This window comes from Kogia breviceps, chromosome 2 (assembly GCF_026419965.1).
Source record: "Kogia breviceps isolate mKogBre1 chromosome 2, mKogBre1 haplotype 1, whole genome shotgun sequence".
NCBI lineage: Eukaryota > Metazoa > Chordata > Mammalia > Artiodactyla > Physeteridae > Kogia > Kogia breviceps.
The window spans coordinates 134,919,461-134,944,980 of NC_081311.1; the positions used below are offsets into that span (position 1 = coordinate 134,919,461).

At 35.6% G+C, this 25,520-nt stretch overlaps 1 protein-coding gene across 2 annotated transcripts in view; it reads right to left on the reverse strand.

Annotated features, from left to right (window-relative positions):
• The window catches only part of SLC38A11 (solute carrier family 38 member 11), a 51,128-nt gene that overhangs the window by 18,364 nt on the left and 7,244 nt on the right, over positions 1 to 25,520 (reverse strand). Inside the window, exons 4-7 of one of the 2 annotated variants that reach the window (XM_059052351.2) lie at positions 23,839 to 23,973; positions 22,894 to 22,959; positions 19,639 to 19,745; positions 17,567 to 17,646 (exon numbers count right to left, since the gene is read on the reverse strand). In XM_059052351.2, coding sequence (XP_058908334.2) covers positions 17,567 to 17,646; positions 19,639 to 19,745; positions 22,894 to 22,959; positions 23,839 to 23,973 — 388 coding nt within the window. The remainder of the gene's footprint in view (positions 1 to 17,566; positions 17,647 to 19,638; positions 19,746 to 22,893; positions 22,960 to 23,838; positions 23,974 to 25,520) is intronic. The other variant, XM_067027522.1, reaches the window with a different exon arrangement.

Sequence of the window (25,520 nt, forward strand, 5' to 3'; positions counted from 1 at the left end):
ATACAGTGTCATTTAATAGAAGGTAGCAAATGTCCAAAAGTATGGCCAGCTTCCCTGAAAAGGAAAGGCTTCAGTGAGATCCAAAAAAGGCATAAGATAGAAGAGGGGGACAGGGAAGAAGGGTCCTAGAAAGCATAAAGGTACTAGGTATAAATCCATCTATTTCCAAAGTTTGTTATTCATTCTCAGTGTAGACACAAAAATGTCTCATCTGTTTTATCAAAGTTAGTGGGATTTATGCATTATATTACTTCTTTCCATATTTGAAATGAGCATTACAGACACAAAAGAACTAAGGCGCAAGCAAGGGAGGCCTCCTGCTGTTACAGTGCTTGCTCAGAAACCCAGTTTGTTGAGTGGGAGCTGCTGCCACCTGCTGCTTCCACTGCTCACTGCAGTGAATATTACCAACAGCAGCATACCTGTCAATTCCCAATGTTAATGTGGAAAAATACAAATTTTGTCCACAGTCCTTAAACATGTTTTTGAGAAAAGGCAGCACTAACAATTGTAGAAGCTTGAAGATTTTTTAACTTTCTAATATGTTTTAAATGACCTACTTTCCCTGGTAGGGTATTTCCAGGTGAATAATATTCATTTTTCCTTTCAGTACAGATTGTGGTGGTGCCCTACTTTTTAACTCTTATATTAGTAATGAAAAGGTAGGAGTTTTATTTTTCTTCTTTAAGTTTCAAAGGTTTTTCCTGGTCCATGTGGTTCCTTGATATTCCTAGATAAGATAGAGTGTGAAATAGTACCTATGATGATTTTGGATTTTCTGTGTTCAGCTTAATGATGCTGATTTTATAAGATGGAAAATACCAAAAACATATTACAGATAGGAAAAAATGTGTGTCCAAATCTAGATAAAGAGAAGGAAAGAGACATTGAATATGGTTTTCCAACCTTTTATAAATTAGCTGGGATTGAGTTCCAGAAAAATGGTTCCACAGAAAAAAGAAAAGAGAAAGTTTTTTGGTATATTTTATGAAATCTTGATACTCAGTGTGGATGAGAAAATGAAGTTACAGACTGCTCTGACTTTAGAATATAGATGCTGAAATAGAAAATGAAATATTATCAGTGCAGTCAAGCAATGTTGAAGAAAAAAATCATGTCTAAGAAGAGTTTTTTCCAATAAGTGCAAGAGTAGTTCAGTAATAGAAAAATCTATTAGTATAAGTCATCACATTAACAGATTAATGGAGAAAAAAGCTTATGACTGACCATTTCAAAATAGGTAGAAAAGCGTACAATCCAGTATTTATTTTGACAAGTGTGCTAAGCACACTATTATTAAAGTAGAACTTCCTTAACCTAATAAGGAATATATACCAAAACCTATATAGCAAGTGACATATTTTAAAGTGAAGAGTTAGAAATATTACAATTAAAGGCAGAAACTAGATGAGGATCTTCACTATCACTGTTTTCAGAATATATTATTGGAACTCTTAGCTAATGCAATAAAGTAAGACAGTGATAAGATATGTAATCATTGGAAAGTGATAAATTATTTGGACACAATATAATTATGTACACAGAAAATTCAGGGGAATCTACTGACAAGCTATTGGAATTAATAAGAGCATTCAGCAACTTCACTGGATACAAGCTCAATATACAAAAATTAAGAGGGTTGATGTATACAAAAAAACCAGTTAAAATGTTTTTTAAATGGCAGTGACAACAAAAACACTAAATATTTTTAAAGATATGCATAATATTAATGGCATGACATAATTTTATTGAAAGGCAAACAAATGGAGAGATATACCAGATCCATATTTATGAATGGGAAGACTCAATATCATGTAGATGTCAATTCTCTACAAATTAATATTTAATTTCAAAGAATAAAACATAATATCGATGGAGGAGAGATTGTTTTAAACTTATAAAAGCAAAAACCATAAAGGTAAAAATTGATAAACCTGATAAAATCAATGGAAGGTAAATATTAATATAAAATGTCTGTATAATAAAATAATTTATATTCAAAGTTAAAAAATAAAGAAAAGCTAAAAATTGGGAGACAAAATATGTCTTGCATATAACCAAGAAAGGTTATTATCCAGCGTATATTAAATGCTACTGCATATCATAATAAAACAATATTCCAATGAACAACAGACAACAGGTAATTGACAGAAAAGGAAATGAGAATGGCCAGCAAATATGCTGTATGTTGCTCACCCTCCTTCATAATTAGAAAAACTCAAATGCAATACATTAAAAAAAATTTTACACCTAATTCAATAATAGCAATGTTGAGAAGTTGCTAGGACAAGATACAATTACTATGGAGGGAACTGTGAACTGTAAAACAGTTTGGAGAAGATCTTGGCAATATCTAGTAAAGTTTAAGGTACTCAAAGCTTATAAGGAAACAATTACATTTCTAAATTTCTAAACCATCAGATTGTATGCTGTAGAGCAATTAAAAAGAGTCACCCAGTGCTAATTTTATCAAAATAGAAATATACTGAATACAATATTGAGGGAAAAATAGTGAGTTATATTAGAGAATGTACATTTTTTTTACCACAGTGATTATTTATGTATATTTTACAAACATACTAATCAATACTAATACTATTGCCAATACATAAATGCATAGTATAAGTATAGAAGAAATGATTCAAACAACTTAAGAATAATAGTTATGTCTGGGAAAAGAAAAATGAATCCAACTTAAGAATTATAGTTACTGCTATGGAAAGATAAGTAAACTGACTTTTAAATATGATAGTCTCTTGTTGATAAAGACTGGAACCAAATATAGAAAATTATTTCAAAAAGATTTAGCCCAATTTAAAGCTTTCTGAACTTTATATAATTATACATTATTTTCTACATGAAACCTTTCTGGATTTAAACTTAATTTTTTTTTTTTTTTTGCGGTACGCGGGCCTCTCTCTGTTGTGGCCTCTCCCGTTGCGGAGCACAGGCTCGGGACACGCAGGCTCAGCGGCCGTGGCTCACGGGCCCAGCCGCTCAGCGGCATGTGGGATCTTCCCGGACCGGGGCACGAACCCGTGTCCCCTGCATCGGCAGGTGGACTCTCAACCACTGCGCCACCAGGGAAGCCCTGAACTTAATTTTTAAGCTTAAATTTCCATAAATAGTCTTTAAGTGAAATTACATTCTTCCTGCTGGAAAGTCATTCAAATCATTCAATTTTCAACTTATATTTGCTGAACACTACCAATGTGGCAATCAGTGTTATGACCACTGGAAATGCTGCAGAGAAAAAGACAAAACAAAGAGGGCAAATATTTTTTATTCTGTATGATAATCTAGAATAGCAGCATACAATAGTGTGTTGGAGAGGAAGACATTTTCCGCTATTCTAGGTTCTTCTGGCTGCTCTAAGAGTTAAATTGACATGAGACAGATTAACAGGAGAAAATCAAGCAGAAGTTTAACTACAGGTATACATGGGAGAGACCCAGGGGAACTGAGTAACTCGCCAAAATGGCCAAAACCCTCACCTTAAATACCATCTTTAGCTAAAGACAAACAAGGATGTTGGGGGTAGTGGTTTGGGACTTCGAAGGGGAGGAAGGCAATTCACATGAAGATGGAAAAGTAAATGTTTGGTAAAGAAATGTCTGCTGGGCCATGTGGAGACATGGGACATTTAGCGGACCCTGACCTCTAGCCCTTGCCAAGTTTCTCCACCACACCTAGCACATATTCTTTGCAGGTATCTCTGGTGATTGCTCTATTCCAGGAACGTCCCTCTATCTGAATTCTTTTAGGCAGTGAGGAAGAAGGTCAAAGGTACTTCCTGAGTCTTTCAGCTGGAAATAATCCACCTGCCAAAGAGAAACATTTTGGCATGGCAAATTTTGCTCCTCTACAATTGCTTTCTGTGCTGATGGAAATGTTCTACATCTGTGTTGTGCAATATGGTGACCACTATACACATGTGGCTACTGAGCATTTAAAATTATGGCTAGAGTTAGTTAATTTTTAATTCTATTTAATTTTATCTAATTTAAATAGTCACATGTGGGGGGAGATAAATTAGGAGTTTGGGATTAACATATATACACACTACTATATATAAAGTGAGATAAATTAGGAGTTTGGGATTAACATATATACACACTACTATATATAAAGTAGGTAAACAACAATGACCTACTGTATAGCACAGGGAACTATTACTCAATATCTTGTAATAACCTATAATGGAAAAGAATCTGAAAGAGACTACATATATATTTATATATATACATTTATATGTATAACTGAATCACTTTGCTGTAAACAACACTGTAAATTAACATTTGCAACTAATACAACATTGTCAATAACTATACTTCAATAAAAAACCATAAAATAAAAAAATAGTCACATGTGGCTGGTTGCTGCTGTGTTGGACAACATAGATCTAAAAGGAGTGGGATAGGTAACTTCTGTTGCAGAAAAACCTAATTAGCTTCTAATGGTCTAGAAGAGTTAAAGAAATTACTTAAAGAGGGTTTATTTTTCCTGCAGTGTAGCTTATGTGGTAAGTTTCAGCTACTATTTATCAACGGAACTTCCTGAGATGCAAGTAGAAGAATGGAGGAGATGAGTGTAACAGTAGACAAGAAGAATACTTTGTTAACTTATAAAGAACCATGGCTACTAGAGAATTTGAGAAAGAAAAAAACAAGAAGAAGAAAAGAGAAAGAAGATGAAGAAAGCAAAAAAATAACAAACTGGGAGAAACAAATCAAAATTGTCATTATGAATATAGACATAGGGGGAAAACACAGTACATAGTCATATTGAAATATTATTAAATATGAACCAAGTAAAGACTAATTTGTTATTACAAAGTGATTACAGGATGAGCACTTTCCTTTTTTTTTAATTTTAAAGACTAATTCACAATAAGTAACCTGTGACAGGAAATGGTTTTCAAATGATTTTTCAAAATCAAACATATTAACATACAACTCGTCAGGAGTATTTCTTTTGTACAAAGAGAGGCTAATTTTCTTCTGAAGAAACCCCCAAATAAGAACTACTCTCTGGTTTCTCTTTGTTTTAGATTCTTCTGTTGGCGCCGTCAAAGTTCATTTCCCTGAGAACTGAAACCAACCACATTTACTGGTGTGTGTCTAGAGTTTGCAACGGAAGCCAACAGTTTTGAAGTTAGTCCACTGCGGTCGATAGCATCTCTTCAGCAAGTGTTAATGTTACCTAGTAATGCATAAACCAGCTCTTTAACCCCATTTGGCTCCTACCTGCTTCTTTCATTTAATGTGATTATTTGCTGGCTATAGATAAAACTGTGATTAATATTATCAATAAGGGACAACTAGAACAATAATGAACTTAATTTCCACTTTGAAGGAACTTTCTCTCGACTAAGGAAAAACATATGGAATACAGCGAGCTGAAATGGAAAAAGATAATGAGCTTTGGAGTCAGATGGATTTGGATTAAAAAATTTTTTTTTTAGGAACATAAATTACTATTTTTCTTTTCCAGTGGTACAAAACAATTTTGTCAAAAACAATTTCCAACTAAAAAAGAAGAGTAGAATAAAGTTTTCAAGTATAATTTCCAAGATTAACCCTGTACAAATGATATACATATTTTAGAAGTTCCAATACTTGTTGGGGAATTTTTTTAAACACTAAACCTCTTTGTGATTAAGGCTGCTTTAATCTTACCAATTAACCTTCTAACAGCATACTGTGAGAGAACACAAGCAGATTAAAAACACCGTGCTGGGGCTTCCCTGGTGGCACAGTGGTTGAGAGTCTGCCTGCCAATGCAGGGGATACGAGTTCGAGCCCTGGTCTGGGAAGATCCCACGTGCCGCGGAGCAACTGGGCCCGTGAGCCATGGCCGCTGAGCCTGCGCATCCGGAGCCTGTGCTCCGCAATGATAGTGAGAGGCCCGCGCACCGCGATGAAGAGTGGCCCCCGCTTGCCGCAACTAGAGAAAGCCCTCGCACAGAAACGAAGACCCAACACAGACAATAAATAAATAAATTTATAAAACAAACAAAAAGAACACCATGCTGTTTTCTGCACAAGAGACCCAGGTGATGCAGTGACACGAGCGTCTCTGGCCTGATCAGTAACACGGCAGACTTCATTTTCAGACCAGCCCACCTGCACAGGGGGCCGCACAGACCCGTTCTCTCTCTCTCTCTTCTCTAACTTGGAACAGTAAACATTATTGTAGATCATCTTAGCAAACCAGGGGCAAGCTTACAAACTTCGAGTCTCACAGTCACTCTAGGTGGGACCTCACACACCTGGGGTGTCTGATTTCAAATAAGCCTCGCTCGGAAGACCCTCTCATGCTGACCTGCCCCTTTCACTGCTCTCCAGGTGAGAGGGTCAAGGGCCTTCTGACCCTTCTGAAGGTTGTCACCACACAGAGGCCAGCATATCTCTTGATGTCCACACAGGCGCTGGTGGACATTGCCACACAAGGGCAAAGAAGTGTGAGGCCTGGGGAAACCCTGCTCCCTGGTTTGGAGCCTGCGGGAGCCCTGGCCCTGTCCCTCCTTCTCGCTTCCCCTCCCCTCCTCTCTTCAGGCCTTGCCCTACGCCTCTTGCATCAGGTCAGAGTGTGCTGACCGTGGTGTCTGTGGGCGTCCCCGTGGCCATCAGGCCTGCTCGGGGGTCGGCCAAGGTGAGTGAGGCCATGCAAGGCCACGGATCAAACAGGTGGGCGTCGTGCACTCATGACAAGGAAAGACCCTCAAAAGAAAGTGAAACTAAAATAACAAAGAACTTCTGCCTAAGAATATTTGGCTTTGGAAGGTAAATAAAATAATTACATTTCTTAAAATATAACTTTGTGACTGACATTCCTAAATCCTACATGTACATTACTTCCTAACTGCAGATTTTCAAAAGGCAATTAATAAAGAGACAATTCGGGTCATTCTTAAATAACATGAGCATAAACTTTTTAAAAATTAGATTATGATTTCCAGTCTTTATATACACATTATACGGAGAGATGGCTATTGAAAACAAAATAAAATAAAATAAAAACCAAAGGTGCAAATGAAGTCTCACTCCTGCAGGGAAGTAAAGCTCTTTCTGAATCAGACAGCAAAGTGAGAAACCGGACCCAGCCGTGCAGTCTCCACCAGCGACCGTCCCAGAGCAGCATCTGTGGTCATGCCTAAGATGCTCCAGCAAAAGGAGAAAACAAAGAAAAAAAGAAAGATATGAGAAACTGGAAGTAGGGTGTCTAACACAAAAACAGAGGTGAAAGGAAGTCCTAGAAAGACAATGGGGCGGCAAACTGAGAAATCACTCTTATCTAGAAAGGAGCAAGAGGACAAAGGCTCTGAGAGGAGGTCTCTAGGAAAAATAACAAGATTGGTAGATTATCTTATATGTTCGAGCATTTGGATAAGGAGTAACAAAAATAATCAAAGTCAAAAGCTAAACTAGGAGAAAATATTTTTTTTAATTTATTTAAAAATAATTTTTTTTTTTTTTTTGGCGTTACACGGGCCTCTCACTGCTATGGCCTCTTCCGTCGTGGAGCACAGGCTCCGGACACGCAGGCTCAGCGGCCATGGCTCACGGGCCCAGCCGCTCCGCTGCATGTGGGATCTTCCCGCACTGGGGCATGAACCCGCGTCCCCTGCATCGGCAGGTGGACTCTCAACCATTGTACCACCAGGGAAGCCCGAGAAAATATTTTTAAAAGACACATTTCACAAAGGACTCATTATCTCCAAAATATACAAAGAACACTTCAGACTCAACAATAAGCACACAAACAACTCAATTTAAAAATGGCCAAAGATCCACTGACCCCCTAATAGACCCCTCACCAAAGAACAGATCCTGAGAGCAAACAGGCATATGAAAGGATGCTCCAAACCATATGTCACCAGGGAGGTGCAAATTAAAACAACACTGAGATACCACTACACACCTTGAAAGAAAAAAAAAAAAAAAGTACAGCCATTAGACTGGCCAAAATCTAGAACACTGACAACTCCAAATGTTGGTGAGGATGTGGAGCAATACAAACCCTCATTCTTTGCTAGTGTTTCGAAATGCAAATTGGTACAGCTACTTTGGAAGACAGTTTGATGGTTTCTTATAAAACTAAACATACTCTTATCATGGGATCCAGCAATCACATTGCTTGGTGTTTACCCAAAGAATCTGAAAACATATGATCCACACAAAAACCTGCCACACCGATGTTTACAGCAGCTTTCTTCATAATTACCAAAACTCGGAGGCCACCAAGATGGCCTTCAGAAGGTGAATGCGTAAATAAACTCTGGTACATCCAGATGATAGAATATTACTCAGTACTAAAAAGAGATGAGCTATCAAGCTATGAAAAAACAGGAACCTTAAATGCATATTACTAAGTGCAAGAAGCCATTCTGAAAAGGCTACATACTATATGATTTCAGCTGTATTTCATTCTGGAAAAGGAAAAACTGTGGAGATAGTAAAAAGATCAGTAGTTGCCAGTGGTTAGGGGTAGGGGAGAAGGGATGAATAGAGGAAACACAAAGGATTTTTAGGGCAGTGAAAATACACTATATGATAATATAATTATGGATACATGTCATTACACATTTGTCCAAACCCACAGAATGTGGTTACCTTAGAGTGAACTCTAAGGTAAACTATGGACTTTGGGTGATTATGATGGACTAACCTAGATTCATCAACTGTCACCAATGTACCACTCTAGTAGGGGATGTTGATAATGGGGGAGCCTATGCATGTGTGGGGCAGGGCATTTGTGGGAAATCTCTGTACCGCTCTCTCAACTTTGCTGTGAACCTAAAACTGCTTTGAAAAAATCAATTTTTTTAAGCTAAACTGAACATGCAACTAAACATGATTAAAAATAAAACCAAAAGCAAGTCTTGATTCTAGAAAAAATGTACCAAAAGGGAAATATAACTAACTTTGAAACTTGTGTTAAGTATTCACATATTATGATATAGAAGAAGAAGAAAAATAATTTGAAAGAGCTAAATCCTCATCTACTCTATGACAACAGTGAGAATCCAGAAATAGCAGTTACAAGCACATTACCTAGAAGTAAAAATGTAAATGCCAAAAGATACAGCTGAAATAGGAAAGGATTTGGTAAGAGGCAGCTCTATTTCATTAAAAGCAATGTGTAATATTTGATGTTGTAAAAATATGTGAATATTCTTTTGAGAAAAATAAATCCAAATGAAAGCAATATTGGGAAGAGGCAGGATCTTTTAAAATGTCTTACAAAACTTCAAATAAATCATGGCAACATAATGAAGGTTTATTATAAGGTTCAGATCATTTAAGAAGCAATGCTTCCAGTGTTTCAACATATTTTAACACTGACAGAAATACAGATTGGCTTGTAGCAGTTTGCAAATACTTTTACAAGAATGATTGCTTCTCTTACTCTGAAAAATCCAGACATGCTTAGTTATAAAATTTTTAGAAGCCTTTTCCTTATGTGTGCGAGGTGGGGGGGAGGTTTTTGGGGCTTAAATTCATTTTGCAAAGTTATCTCAGTCTGGGTTCTTGGATTCAGGTTTTGCGTTCTATTTTGAAAGACATACTTTTCCTTATCTTTATAACAGTAGATTTGTAGAAATAAGCAAGTAGGAAGCAAGTCCCACCAAATACATCTCAGTCTTCACAGACTGGAGAAAACAAGCTGCATAGGGATTGCTTCTGATCACCAGAACATCTGACCTCCGATCAGGAGGATCGAACACCACATGTGTCTTGTACCTGACCAAACTCTTTACAGCTAAACACAGGCACCTTCCAAATCATACAATCTCGGTAGAGCCTGCGTTTTTGTTAAGAGAGGCTTACATATTAACCTTTTCAACCAGATACATCTGGGAGTTAAGTGCTCTGGCTGGCACACAAAGGCTACACGTTTCCTGTCACACCACAAGCTATTAGTGACATAAGCAGATCTGCCCACTTCCCTAGCTCCGCATCAGCTGACAGCTCTCTGCCATTTCCTTGCTCCCAGCTCACTTTTCTTCTGAGTCTGTTCTATAGCCAGCTGTGGTCCACATGAACACATACAGCTGTTCAGGAACATTCTTCCTGGGTATCACCCTAAACATCAAAACTGATCCTTTTGTTTTTAAACGCAAGTGCTCAAGGTTTATATTAAAATAAATGTAATTTCAGATGTGAGCTCCAGATGGTAGTTGACCCTTGAAAAATGCAGGGCTTAGGGGCACTGACCCTCAGAGCAGTCGAAAATCCAAGTATAACTTACAGTTGACCCTCCCTATCTGAGTCTCGCATTCGTGGATTCAACCAATTGTGATTGTGTAGTACTGCAGTATTTACTACTGAAAAAAAATTCGCAAATAAATGGACCCGAGCAGTTCAAACACATGTTGTTCAAGGGTCAATTGTATTTACCATTGGGGTTCTACTTGGGTCGTACCTCTCTTCACATTATTATTATTATTATTATTATTATTATTGGCTATGCCATGCGGCATGTGGGACCCCAGTTCCCCGACCAGAGATCGAACCCGTGACCCCCTCCCTCCCCACCAACAGTGGAAGCACAGAGTCCCAACCACTGGACCAGCAGGGAATTCCCCACCTTATTATTATATGCTGTCCCTGTACAATCCTGTTCATATCAGACTCTCCCTAAACTCCAAACTTGCATTTCCAAAACTTACTTTTCCTCTCTCTCCACCCCAAGGGTTACTCAAAATTGATATTAAAATTTAAAACTGATGTTTTTTTCCAGACCTGCTTCCTTTTTTATCCTGATTAACAACTTAAAAGAAGCTGGTTTTTCCTCGATGTTCCCAAGCATTTAGTAAATGCTTACTGGATGAACAGACTTTTTCATTTTCTCCTTTTGGTGGTGAGTTCTGGACCATCTACAATTCTGGTTGTCCAAGCTGGAAACCTTGGCAACACTCTCCTCTTTTTCCTTTTCTTTTCTGCCAACCTTGCCTTTATACTGTCCCAGTTGTCTTTTGCCTGGATGCTTGCCTCCTCCCAGTCCTTTAACCCCCATCTATCCTCACCTCTCGGTGCGAGAAGTCCAAAATGAAGACTCGCTGTGGTTACTGTCCTGCTGAAGAACTTTCAATGTCCCATCAACTAAAGAACAAATCCAACTTTCTTGGCACTACATGTAAAGCTTTCCTTCCATGTCGGTCCCTACCAACCTCTCTACGATCATTTCTTTGTTCACTCTAGCTGAACTTTCAACTCAGAATCACCAACATTCTAGTTACTTCCCTAACACAGAAGCTGTATAGGTGGTGCCAATGAGAGAGCAGAGGTCAGTAGATTAGGAAAGCACCATATATGGCAGTTTTTCAAAAGAGATATTATGGAGATATGACCATTGTTAAAACTATGATAAAATATATATTCGAGGAGAAACATAAAAGCAAGATAGAGTTTTTGAGAAAATTCTCAAGGGATGCACTTTTTCTTTCTTTCTTTTTTTTTTTTTTTTTGTGGTACGCGGGCCTCTCACTGTTGTGGCCTCTCCCGTTGCGGAGCACAGGCTCGGGACACGCAGGCTCAGCGGCCATGGCTCACGGGCCCAGCCGCTCCACGGCACGTGGGATCCTCCCGGACCGGGGCACGAACCAGCGTCCCCCGCATTGGCAGGCGGACTCCCAACCAGTGCGCCACCAGGGAAGCCCCAAGGGGTGCACTTTTACTTTCTTTGATAGTTCCCCCAACCAGTGGCAGTGTCCTTCTTCTCCAAGTACCTCCTGTTAATGTTAAATCTTTAGGTCATTATACACATCCCACCTCTGGGCCTCACTCATTTCTGCCAACAGTAGCTTCCCACTCCTCCCTCCTCTCCTTTTTTGACCCAGCTAATCCCAGTACATTGTTTTAAAAACAGCAGATCACATACTGTCTTATCCTGAAATACTACCTGCCTGCCCAGGTTGGGCTAAGGGCCCTTCCTGTTTCCATTGTGTTTTGCCATAATTCTATTAAATATTATATTGAGGTTTAACTGTCTATTCTCCCCATTCACAAACTATAAATATCTGAGGTCATGGACTGTGCTTTCCTCATCTTGGCAGCCTCAATACCTAGAAGAGTGACTGGCATAAGCCAGACATTTAATAAATGCTTACTAGCTGAAAGAACAGGTGACTTGATTTTTGCTCTTTGGTTGTTAATCTGTACCACAGACCAGTCTGGCCTCTAATCGGAAATAACACACAGGTGGCACACTTCACTAAGGCAGCCATTTATAAAAAATAATCGATGATAAGTGGGATAAGTCCTTAACATTGAGTAACCCAGGCTGCTCCTCCAGCTCCACTAACACAGGGACTGGACCGATCTCCTCGGAGAATATACCGTCTTACAGCTGTTTTTTTTCTATTTTCATGCAGACTCAAGTCACATGATGATTCTATTTGTTGCTTCATGTCAGCAATTGGTCTGGGAAAACTTAACACTAGCTCTAGCAGTGCTACAGAACAGAGTCAAGTGGTATTTTAGCAAATGAGTGAGCAAATTTTGGTAGCATGGAAGCAGCCTTAGGAACATTTTCTTTGCCAGAGAATGTTTTTGTATGAAATATTTAATGTCCTAAGATCATTTTCATTATCTCATTACTTCAGTCCTCTCCAAGGAGCACTCTATATTATGAATTCCAACTTTTCAAGGTCTCCTGGGGGACTTTCACTCCATCTTCTGCCTTGGTCTATAACATGTTCCACATCTCCTATGGTAAAAATGGTAATTTTTAGACTACTTACTGCCTTAAGGCCACTGTTTTGTCCTGAGATTTTCATTCATTGAGGCTCTTAAAAAACAAAAGGGTTTGGTTTTTTTTTTTTTTGGCCAAATTCACTTAGATCTTAATTCTCTCTAAGCTACCTTCCACCTATATCATTTGATTGAAACTCCTGAAGGTCACCAGTAACCTCCTGTCACCTCAAGTGGACACCACGCAAAGTCTACTCTCTCTTCCTGTGGCATCATCATTGCCTTGATTTCCTTTGGGATACCTTTTCCTCTGCTCAGAGTCTATGTGCTTTAGTTGAGCTGATCCCATCCTTAGCTTCAAAGGTAGGCATGTAACATAAACATAAGCAACTCAATACAAGGCATGATCGTCATGGGTCCTCACTAGAGCCAAACAGAACTAATACTGGAAGTGAGGTTTGAGGTAAAATAAAAGAGAAAGCTCTTTCTAATTTTATGGACTTGGACTTGAATAGATGTAGGCTAAGATTGCCATTGCCATCTTGTCACAATGAGGGGAAAGTCTTTCAGACACTACAGCCAAAATAGGATATGAAGCCAAAGGATAAAAAAAGAAAAACTATGATTTTGTTGACTGAGCTCCTAAATCCAACCAAACCTAATAACAGAAATAGCCTTGAATTTTATAGCTGTGTGAGTCAATAAATTCTTTCTTGCCTCAACGAGTTATGGTTCTATGGTTGTTGTCGTTTGCAACAGAAAAGGCAATTATTTATGCATCATCAATAAAAAAATCAGTGGCTGGTATTTGCCAGAACTAATCATTCCCTTTTCAGATATGCACTATTCCTTTGTCTTTACCCATTTTTTTCTGATCCTTCTTTAATCCCCTCTAGTTCCTCTTTATATATAGCTATAATTGTGGAATTTCAGGGTTAGAATGAATAAGGGGTAACAAAACTAGTATGCATTGAGATCCTTGGAAAAGGCACATTTTATATGCATAAAAATACCTGTTAAAAGTGTAGATACATTTTTTGAAATTGTGTTTGGAACACCACATTATTGATTAAAATGCTGTAAAAGAGATGTTATATGGAGGGAGACTAGTTATAAATTTGGACTTCATGCTATCATTTCCATCCTGAATGTAAAGAATTGAATATTAATGAGGCACAGAATGAAGGTTTTCACAGTGATAATGCCTCTGATTGTAGTTTGAAAAAAAACGGGAGAAATATGTTATTGCATTTTGATACTAGCACACTTTCTGGAAAGCAATTAGATTGCCTTGCCACCTCAGTTTTTAGAAAGCTAAAGGTTAGAAAACACAATAAAACTGAACATTATTTCCAAAAAGAATTGAAAGTCATTGGACTGTGAGATATTTGAAATCATATCAAAAAGCAGAGTTTATGGCCCTATGAGTTATGGAAAAGGAAATTGAATTGTATGTTTTATTTTTAAAACACAACCACTACAAAGGTGTTTCCATAGTAACAAGGTCAATACCAGTCACCATTGCAGACCTTCCTCTTTTCTGATACTGGGTTTAAAGATCTTTTTCAAATACCACTTTAAAAGCCCTGTGAAAAAGTACAGGGTTTCTGATCATTCATCTGAATAAAAATATGAGGAAAAACACACATGGAGTATTGAATTTCTCATGTTTTATGGATTATAAGCATTCGTGGCTGTCATATTTTCACAGAAAAGCCTGCCTGACTAGCTACTATGCCAGCCCCTAAACATGGGATTTGATTAGCCTGAATGTAAATCTGGACAAACAGAAGTTGTTTGCAATAGTATTCAAACAGAAATAAAAGGCATCATAATATTAAAAAACACACTTCCTTAACATTTAAATATTGAAAGAGTTAACTAAATAATCCGTGTTATTAGAAAAATTTCAAAGACTCAGATAAAATATGATTATCAGCACTAGAGGAAGGTTAAAAAGATACAGGTCACATTTTGTTTACAACAGAAATAAATAGCTCTTGGCCATAAAAAGCAATTCATTTAGCACCACCAGGAAGTGGCTTCTCCTTCCTCTTTCCTTTGTATCAAGATACACTGCCTATATGACAGTCATTTGTATCATCTTATCTACCCCACTAATCTGTGCACCCCTCAGAGCAGAGATACTTTCTCTTTGTGTTCACAATAGTATCTCGCACACATTTTGTATATAGAAGACACTGAAAAAAATAACTGAAGGATGAATCATAAAAAATAACGACACAACAGTAACTAAGATAACAAAATATCTGGCCTATTTTTAGAAATGTGTCAGTTAAAATGTGTACTCATGATTTTAATCGCTTCAAACCAAGAGGCTCTAGATCCTTGTTCACAAACTCAAAACCATTAAGTAATAAATCCAGTTGCCTGATCTCTACATCAATTCCTTCAGAATCTCTGCAAGTAGGGCCCTGGCATCAGCATTTTTTAAAGCTACTCAGGTAATTCTAATGTGAAGCCAGAGTTGAAAATCATTGCTTTAAACTGTTCTGCTTGGGTTCAACTAATGGCTTATTTATTTACTTCCAACTTTTTGCTGCTTGCTTTTTTTTCCCTCAATATTCCCTCATAGTACTCTATTTACCAAATCTATAACACTTTTTATTATAACTTGATTTATTCTTTACATGATAAAGCCTTCAATTAAAATAGATCTGGCTTATAAAATTAAAAATTTTAAACAAAAATTATTATTGTTATTTTGTTCAGTACACTTATTAGCCTTTCGTTGCTGTGAATTCAGCTTTTGAAAACCAGAGCCGAATACAGTACCAATATTATAGATGTTAAATACATCTAGTAGAATTTAATATGTGCTTTTGTGCTTTTAAGCTTACCTTTCCCAGGCCTGTAATGCCTTTTACACCCTTTTCTATCTGGAAAAATACAGATTCCTCTTTCAAAACATCCAGATCATATTTCTCTTCCTCTAGGAAGCCTTCCTTAATTCAGACTATCAAGAACTCTCTTCTTCGGCGCTGACACTGCCCCTCACTTATGCTTCTATTTTGCACTCCTAATACTGTATTGTCATTTCTTTTTCTTTTTTGTTTTTAAAATAAATCCCTCATCCATAGTTGATCGTGAACAATGTGCAGTAAGTGCTGCACAGCAAAATAGTTATAAGCCATAGGTACTCAATAAGTGTTTACTAGATGAAGGAATAAATGGCCATATTGAAGTGAACCAGGTACATTTCAAAAACACTATCACTATGGACTGAATTGTGCTCCCCACAAAATTCATACGTTGAAGCCGTAACCCAAATTCGTGATGGTATGTAAGGATGAGGACTTTGGGAGATAATCAGGTTTAGAAGAGGTCGTGAGGGTAGGACACTCTTAATGGGATTAGTGCCTTTATAAGAGGAGACACTAGAGAGCTTGCTGTCTCTCCCTCTGTCTGCCACATGAGGACACAGCAGGAAGGCAGGCATCCGCAAGTCAGGAAGAAATCCCTCATCAGAACCCAACCAAGCTGCCAGCCTCCAGAACTATGAGAAAATAAATACCTGTTGTTCATGTCACCCAGTCTGTAGTACTTTGTTCCAGCAGGCCAAACTGACTAATACAACTATGAACTGGGATTAAGTTATTTGAAGAGAACATTAATATAAACATTACAGATATTTATGCTATCTCCTTGTATTGAAATTCTTAAAAAAATTTTTTTTAAAGAAAAGACCATATGAAATGTAGTTAGTCTAGATATTTCATACTTCCTTTCAAATAAATTTAAGGCATAATTTTTGGTATTTTCCTGGTAAATTAAGAAGTCTGACATAAGTCATATATCGTGGAAGATGATGTGGTTTTGCAGAACAATGTTCAGTAGGAACAAAATAAGTTACCTTGGGGATGGCATTATCAATTATAGCTATTCACCAGGTTTCTTTTTTTCCTCACAGATAACAACTGAAGACCCAGCATGTTCCTTGCACTATGTTAGAGATTGTCTTAAATTAATTTTATTTGTCTTATGTAGGATAAAGAAAATATTTAAGGTGTCATGGAAACTCCATAATGTATTATTTATTAATTTATTCAACAAATAGTTATCGTGCATTGTGGGAACCCAATTTTGTGTTTAAAGCTATTTTAAGCTGGTTTCATTATGGCATTCTCTTGGGACTGTGGATACAAACTACCCAGTCCTTATCTGATAAATCTATTCTATAATCAAAGCATAAGATCTGTGTGGTTTAGATCAGTAGAATCTCTACTTTGAATTTCACGGATAAGTAACATTTTTAAAATTTGTGGAACCAATGCCAAGTTCCCAACATTTTATTTGGCCAAATAATAATCTAAAAAACAAATAAATATCATTACCAACTATCACTATTAGTTCACAAATGACAAAGCATTTTAACACAATTAAAGAATATAACCTTGGTAGAGAATAAAGGGTGGTTTTCAAGGCGACTACATTTCATTAAATAGAGAAAAACATCCACTATATTCTTTATTCTTCTCATTTCAACCTAGACTGGTGAAAACTTTGTTAAGAACAAATTTGTCTGTGAGATAGATACAGAAATTTCTACCATCTACCATTTCTCCTCCTTCTGCCATCTACCACTTCTCTACTTTGTTCCTATTTCTCACTATTCAAAATCCCTTCCTTATTTTAATTCTTTAGGCAGGCCATTAAAATAATAAGCAAACTCAGTTTAATCCCATCAGCTACTACTTAAATGTAATCATTTTCTCTCATTTTGTCAAATACTGAAGATAAATGATGCTTCTGGTACCATCATAACTTTATGTTTCTGCATTTATATCATATGAACATCGAATGATGGGTATAAATCAAATATCAATCAATGAAGCAACAAAACTTACATGTGTGGACCCAATGAAACTACCCTTGCCATTACAATTCCAAGAATCAGAGTTGTTAAAACTGTAGAAATAAGAGAGATCTGAAAAAGAAAGTGTAAAGATATATGGTCAGTTTAGAATAGAGACAATTTTATTGAAAATATTAGGTGATTCACTTTTTACTTGAGTAAACTTATGTACAGTTTTTTAAATACAATTCTTTAGTATTCTTACAGATTGGTATTGATAATCTAAGGCAGGTAAATTTTTATCAGATCATAGTCTTAGTTCTTTTCCCCCCAAATAGAAAAAGTACCAAATATGACTATTTCATAAAGGGAAATTATGTTTTCATTTTTATTCAGATTTTATTTTAGTGTTGACTTGTGCTTTTTTCTATCTATAATTGCTTCTTGCTTCTGTCGTTATACTACCCTGCCCCTCCCTACACAACGTCCCCCCACCCACTCACACACATTTTTGGATGCCTCTCCTTTTACCTTGCTGCTTTCTAGCTCTATTAAGTCTAGTTTTCCTCTGTGGTTTTGTCCTTTGGTCTGTGTTTCTAGAGTCTTCTCTGCCACTTCCTTTCTCTTCTGTCACTATTTTAACTGGTTACAATATAAACTGGTCTGTGTGTTCTTTGCACTCTTAACATTAAATCTGTGTTCTACTCTTAATTTTTTAAATGGATAAGCACAATTTAGAAATTTTTGTCTGATAAGAAAAATATTAAATTGCTTTTATTTCATTTGATTGTCATTAATCTTGTCTCCTGGGTTGTTAGTTTTTAACTAGAGAGAAGGTTCTATTATAAGTCCTCTGATCCACTCAGATATTGGGAAAGAATCCGGTCACATAGCTAGAAAGTGGCCAATGGGGAACTCAGATGCTCAGCCTGACTCCAGATCAGTGTTTCTAACTACTCTGCTTTGCTCATGGGAGATTTATTTAAATACATCAATATGACATTTTTAAGGGACACTTAGGGTCAAAATGTTCAAGTATTAGTAATATGATGGAATATTAGCTTTCTTTTCATAAATGCCTTGCCTTTTGCTCTCAGAAGAAAGCATTTATGTCTACATTTAGCACATGGAATGGAAAACAGTTCAGACGTTTCAGAAAATTCACCAAAAAAGTCCCTTTTAATACACTTTAGTTTATTTCTGGATGCCTGTTATGGAAGGAAGGAGCATGGTCAGAAAACTCTGGAATATCATCCCCTTTCTCAGCTCTACCTGGAAGGAGGGGCTTCATCACTGTGGATACACACGAAACATCACAGTGAAAAGTAAAATTAATTAACTGTTGGATTTTTCAAAATAGAATGTAAAAACACATGAATAACTTAAAAAAATTTCTTTTTTCATTAGAATGCTTGGTATAATGAGGATGCAACACCAATAATATTCTGGGTAAAATACAAACAGTTCATGAGAGTAAGGAAATAAAATACAGCTAGATAAAGGCTAATGCATGCAGATAAGCATATGTGGTGAGTTGAATACGTCCTTGGTTGGTTTCATTAGAAATAAATCACCATTTCCCTTTAGCAATAAGAATCATAAATATTGGCCAAATTCTCAACAATTAATCAATCAAATATTGACATTTAAATTCACTGGACAAAAAATGGGTACATAGATGTTGTAATTTACAAAAAAATTTTAAGCCAATGAAGTGATTCATTCTTACTTCATTAAAGTAAATGTAATTTTAAATTGTTTAAGTGACTATCTACAAAGAATGATAGAAAATAGACTAGATTTTTTAGTAAATAGACTTGGTTTAAATAGAGTTCTTTATATTTTCTAAAATTAAAGTGTGCTGTCTGTGTCAGAGTATCTATCTTAAAAAAAGAAAAGAAAGGACCTATTTATTTCATAGTCATCAAGTATTTAACCATCAGTTCCCCCCAATAAGATAAAATATCAAACATAGTTTACTCCAATACAATTATAAGTAAACTAAAAGAAACTAAAGATGAATACTGTAATTAAGAACTTGGCCATATAGGTAGTAGTTAGTTTGACAAAATTAATGCAGGTAACAAAGTGCATTTCTTTGCCTATTTAAAATGTAAAAATTACCTTTCCAAGTTTCGCTATATCTCGATACAAGGACAAAGGCAGAGTAAAGGCAACAGTGGAAAGCACAATAATGAAATGGTGACCAATAAGTAAATTTTCAGGATCAACTAAAACACAATAAATATTATAAAATGTTTATGAGTAACACCAGTGACACAAGTAGTCAAATATTTAATTAAAAAATGACTTAATTAATACAAAGTGCTACATAAATGACAATTTTGAATAAATAAATTCCATAGAACCATGTAAAAACAGAAATAATTCACAAAAAATGTAAATACAAAATAACTTAAGGATGAACCTATAATTCAAATAACGTTATAATATTTTGCATTCAAATTATTTTAGTAGCCTTTGCATCAGTTTTCCTTCCTCTTCCTTCCTTTGTCCCCTTAGTGTATATTTTTAACCTAGAAACTACAGAGATACTTTCCAAAGGCTAAAGATATTATGTCACTCCTTGTCCTAAACCTAAATGGCAAAACCCTTCATTCATAAAGTAAGAAACATGGGGACATGGTATGTTCTGTGGCTTTTTTTTTTCTTCTAACTTCTGTATTCTAGAGAGACTTGATCAGTACAACTTAAAACTTCAAAACTCAAGGTTTTGATAAAAATATTCACTATATTTCTACCCTTCTATTGAGAAAGAAGTGATTTCCCTGAAGGAAAGCAGACAAAGCAACTTTTTGGATAGGGAAGATGTCATAGGGAAGCTGCTGAAACCTGGTATTCACTGCAGACTCTTGGCTATCAAAACAAGGAAATAATAGAGTGTGTGTGTGTGTGTGTGTGTGTGTGTGTGTGTGTGTGTGTGATCAAATACAAACAAAATTTGTAAACGTAAAATAAAACATACTTACAAGGATTTATATATATATTTAAAGCTGTGCTAATCACAGTATTCACTTTAGGAGCTATGTATCTATTTCAATGAAGACACTATTGTTTAAATTTTTAGCTCATATTGAATTCCTTTAGAGATCATGTGATTATACTTTTGAAATGTCCTCAATGGTACCAAGTCTTTGTGCATTAATTTCTGCAAAGTCTAAAATCTGTAGAAGCCAAGTCTGTCAAATAAGTAAGTGAATGTGGTAAAAACAAAAACAAAAACAAAAAAAGAGAGCTATTACTCTGAAAAGTAAGACTACTTTTCTTATATGGCTAATAAACTAAAGTACAAGGAAGTTCCAAGGTGGGAATTTCAAAATGGCATAAATTATACACAAACACACACACATATATACCAGAATGGAAATATTAATCGTGGGTTTTTAACTCAGTTATAACTAAACAATCATCAAAACGTTGTGAGTCAAAACAATAAAACAGGAAATTCAAGTTCCAAAACACTTGAACTCAACTATTTACATATTTCTGGTGAACATAATATGAATTAAATTATTTGTATATCTGGTCTATTTACCCTTTCAAACTGTTTGCTCTACAAATATAGTGTTATATTATTTATACGGATGTCTGAAGTTACATGTATCTTTAAAATTCTGAAAGTATAGATTAAAAAGGAAGGAGAAAAGGAAAGAAGGAAGAAAGTGTTGGAAGGATTATGGATACTTGGTTACCCCAAGAGAAAGAGACTATGCTATGTTTTCTAACGTTTTCCTCATACATATGTATTACTTCTTAAATAAGAAAAAAGAAAGAATTTTTTCTAAATTAATAATGCTCCTTTGAAAAACTGAAAAAATAGCAAAGGAAACAAAAAATTCCCATGAATCACACAATTAAAAGATAACCACAGTTTATATGTGAATATATGTTTTTTATTTTTTCCTTATTTATGGAAATAGAAAATTTACATAATTTAGATCATATTGTATATATGGTATTATACTCTTCTCATTTTCCTTAACATTCTATCCACTCACCTAATCTCAGTTTATGAAAACAGGATTTGGAGGTTGGGGGCTACGACAGCACCTACAGATAATAGCTAACAGTGCTGGGTACAACTCCTGTATGCTAGGCACTGTCTGCATTGTCTCTCATTTCACATCATAATTCTATGAAGCAAGTGATACTCTAATTCGTAATTTAGAGATGAGGGGCTAGAACTCAGCGAGGGCATTAACCTTCTCAAGGTCACACAGCTAGCAAGTAGTGGGTCAGTGATTTGATGCTCAAATCTCCCTGGTTTCAGTTTCCACTAAACCCTGTGAGAGTAATAGGCACAATTTCCAGTTTTACGTTTTGTTTTATTTTGTTGGCATGTCTCTAGGATGGGTGATTCACCACTAAGAGAAAAGGTGTTTTTGTATCAATTTGAAGGATAATAACAACTATAAAGTTAGGTGACTATGAAATGGGGATTATGTGGCTTGGACGAGGAACTCTTCAAAGCAAAAAGACTCACGATCTCTGAATTATTCAAACAGCCATGATATGGTGAAAGGATGAACAGGGAGTGGCATTGTGGCGCATGCTGAAAAGGTCTGCTTAAAATGTTCATAGCGGCTTTTTCAGAATCAAGACAAACAGGAAACGACCCGAATGTCCCTCAACTGGATGATAGATAAAATGTTTATATCCATATAATGAAATAATCCTCAGCAATTAAAAAAAAAGAAAACGTAACTAATAAACCCCAAAACATGGAGAATCTCAAATGCACTATACTAAGTGAAAGAGGCCAGACCCAAAAGGCTAGCTCCTGTAAGATGCCATTTATTTGACATTCTGGGAAAAGCAAAAGTAGGAAGAGAAATCAGATCAGTGGTTCCTTAAGGCTGGAGATGAGAGAAAGTTTGACTACAAAGGGGAATGAGGAAAATCTAGGGGGATAATGGAATGGTTCTGTATTTTGATTGTGGCTGTGGTTATATGACTATATGCATGTGTTAAAACTCATAGGACTATACATTAAAAAGGGTTAATTTTACCATATTAAATTATACCTTAATACAAATAATGGGGGCAAAGATTAGCTTGCTTATTTAAGAAATGATGTAGTATAAACAGTACTGAAAAAATGATACTACAGAGAGTTAGTGATACATAAGATATTTTAAATATAATGTATTTTAATTATATAAATAATAATTTTTAAACAGCTAAATTAGAACTAAACTATATATAAAAGGAGATTAATACTTTAGGGTCAGATTGGATCATGGATATTATTGGATATTTGAAGTCATCCAATTCCTCCACTTGCAAATATTTTATTTTTAAATTATTATGAATCACATTAACTATTAAAAACTATATAAAATAAATATACTGACTTACCTCCAGGAATTCTTTGGAAAACTTTGCTCAAAGTATCTCCAGTTATTATGTTGTAACTTATCATAGCTAAACACATAATTAAAACAATATAGTCACCAACAAGCCATCACATATTTCATCTTGAATATTTTGAAAGTAATCAGTTATCACTTCCCAAATACTGGCATAGTCTACTTTCAAATATATATTGTGATTACAAATATGTACAACTTTAAAAATAACTAGACAGCAGATTTGTGGGAGAATAACAGTTTGTATTATAAAAAGATTTTCATTTTACAAATTGATTCTTTCCAAAACATCTTTAAATAATAGTGAGTTTTGGTAGTCATTTAAAACGTAATTTGTTTTGTTATTGAAGTTCAGTTTCCAAATACTCTTTAGGAACACACATTTTGCTCAAAGTGAGGAACAATAATAGAAAACTGTCAAGGCTCCAAAATATCACCTCATTTGAAAAAGTAAGATTTTGGAGAAATATATTCCTAGCTTTCTGTAGAGACATGAGAAACTATTTGAACAATAGCTTCTGTATTACTAATTTTGAAACTGAAGTCTATTTGGCCATTGATGAACACTAACATTTTGCTTATTTAAGAAGTGCTGGGTGCAAACTTTAAATAGCATGTTGGCCTTGGACATGACTTCCACAAATTCTTGGGTTTTCAAAAAAATTTTAGCCTTAGAAGAAATCTATCATTCTATTTTTCATCAAACTAGGGAATCACAAGCATTAACTCAGAATCACGCTCACTTTATTTCAATAAAATACTTGGAAAACTGACCAAAAGGAACAGAAAACAAGGGAAAAATGGCTAAAGATAAACACTTAATGTGGAAAATATTTCAACTACTAGTATTCTTTAATGACTATTAAAACTATTTTATTCAGAAATGGCCGTTTATGAAAATACTTACAATATTCAATTTCACATTCATTCTTACCTATGAAAGGATACAAAAATTGTAGAACAGAGAGTAGGAGATATCCTGGAAAGCCAAAAGCTTTATTGACCAAAGACTGGTAAGTGTCTGTCCCAGAGAGGGCCCCTCCTTTTATCAATAAAACAAGGGAAAAGTCTGTGGCAAAAATAACCATTAAACAAATGTCAGATTACATTTAATACAAATTTTTTTTTTTAGTGTTTTGAGTTAAAGAAAAAAAGAACTTTAAAGAAGAGTTTAATGCTACAGTGAATTCGCATGGCAAGTGTTACTTTCTTTTCATAAAACTTTAGCTTTCATGAAACTGTACTGTTTCCAGTTATATATTTTTCATTCGAGATGCAAATAGACTTCATATAACCAAGCAATGAACTGGACAGATGAGGGTATGCAGACTAGAGTTAAAGCTTCAATTTTCCATTTTACTTTCTTAACCTAACCAGTGTGATGACTATTAACAGGATGTGGCTCAATTGTCCAAGCAACAGAAGGTAGGTAATCCAATATCTCATAGGCGTTCAACGTGTGAAGACCGAGAATAAAACGTGCTGGAAGCATTCAGAATAAAAAATAGATTTAGGAGAATCAGATCATTTGTTTTATAACAAAGTACAACTAGTAACTTTATAGTTATTATGGTTTATTTTACTATATTATTATTATAGTTAAGAGAGCACTCTAAGAATTTTTTTTTGAAATTTATATTTTAGAGATTTAAGTTCCACTTAAAAAAAAAAAACCTAGATGGCCAATTTTCTCTTTGTTTATTAATTTATTTTGCCACATCGCGTGGCTTGTGGGATCCTGACCAGGGATTGAACCATGCCCTTGGAAGTAAAAGCTCGGAGTCCTAACCACTGGAACGCCAGAGAATTCCCAAGTTCCACTTTTAGTGTTGAAATTGAAGACACAAATATACAGAAAATATATAATTAAAAGTCTCTTTCATTTAACCCAATGTTTTTTGAACACCTAGTGAATGACACTGCAGTTGTATTGGGTACACAGCTACACAGAGGGGGTGGTTCTTGCTTTTTCTTTTTTCTTGCTCATGCTTCCATCACAGGTGAATTTTTTATCAAGTTATTTGGAAACATACTAGAATACAAAGAAGAAAATACAAATCATTGCAATGTTGTTTCCACCTTGATTCCCCACCCCCAGTTCATTGAAACTTCTTTTAACAAGTTCATCAATGAGCTCCAAGTTGATAAATCCTATTGATACCTCCTAAATATTAATCATATTTGCTTTTTCAGTAGCATTTTCTCCCTGTTTCCCTTTCCCTTGTTTCTCAGCCATCCTCCATTGGCCTTTCTGACATCACTTTCTCTTGGATTTCCCCCTACCTTTTGGGCCATTTAGTTTTTCACGTTTCTTTAACTCTCTTCAAACCCTGGATTCTTGGACTTTTCCCTCACTCTTCAAGATGTCCTAATGTGATCCTATTCATGGTCATGCTTTCAATTTTCATAAAGATGTTAGTAACTCCCAAATTTGTACCTCCAGCCCAGATTCTTCCAAAACTCCAGATTTCTACATCTAGCTGTCTAATAAATATTTTACCTTGAAGACCTCATAGGCCTCTTGATTTTAGATGTCCAAATTATAATTTATATATTTGTTCTGGAACGTGCTTCTGCATTCATATTTCTCCAAACTGTGAATAATACCAAGAGAAA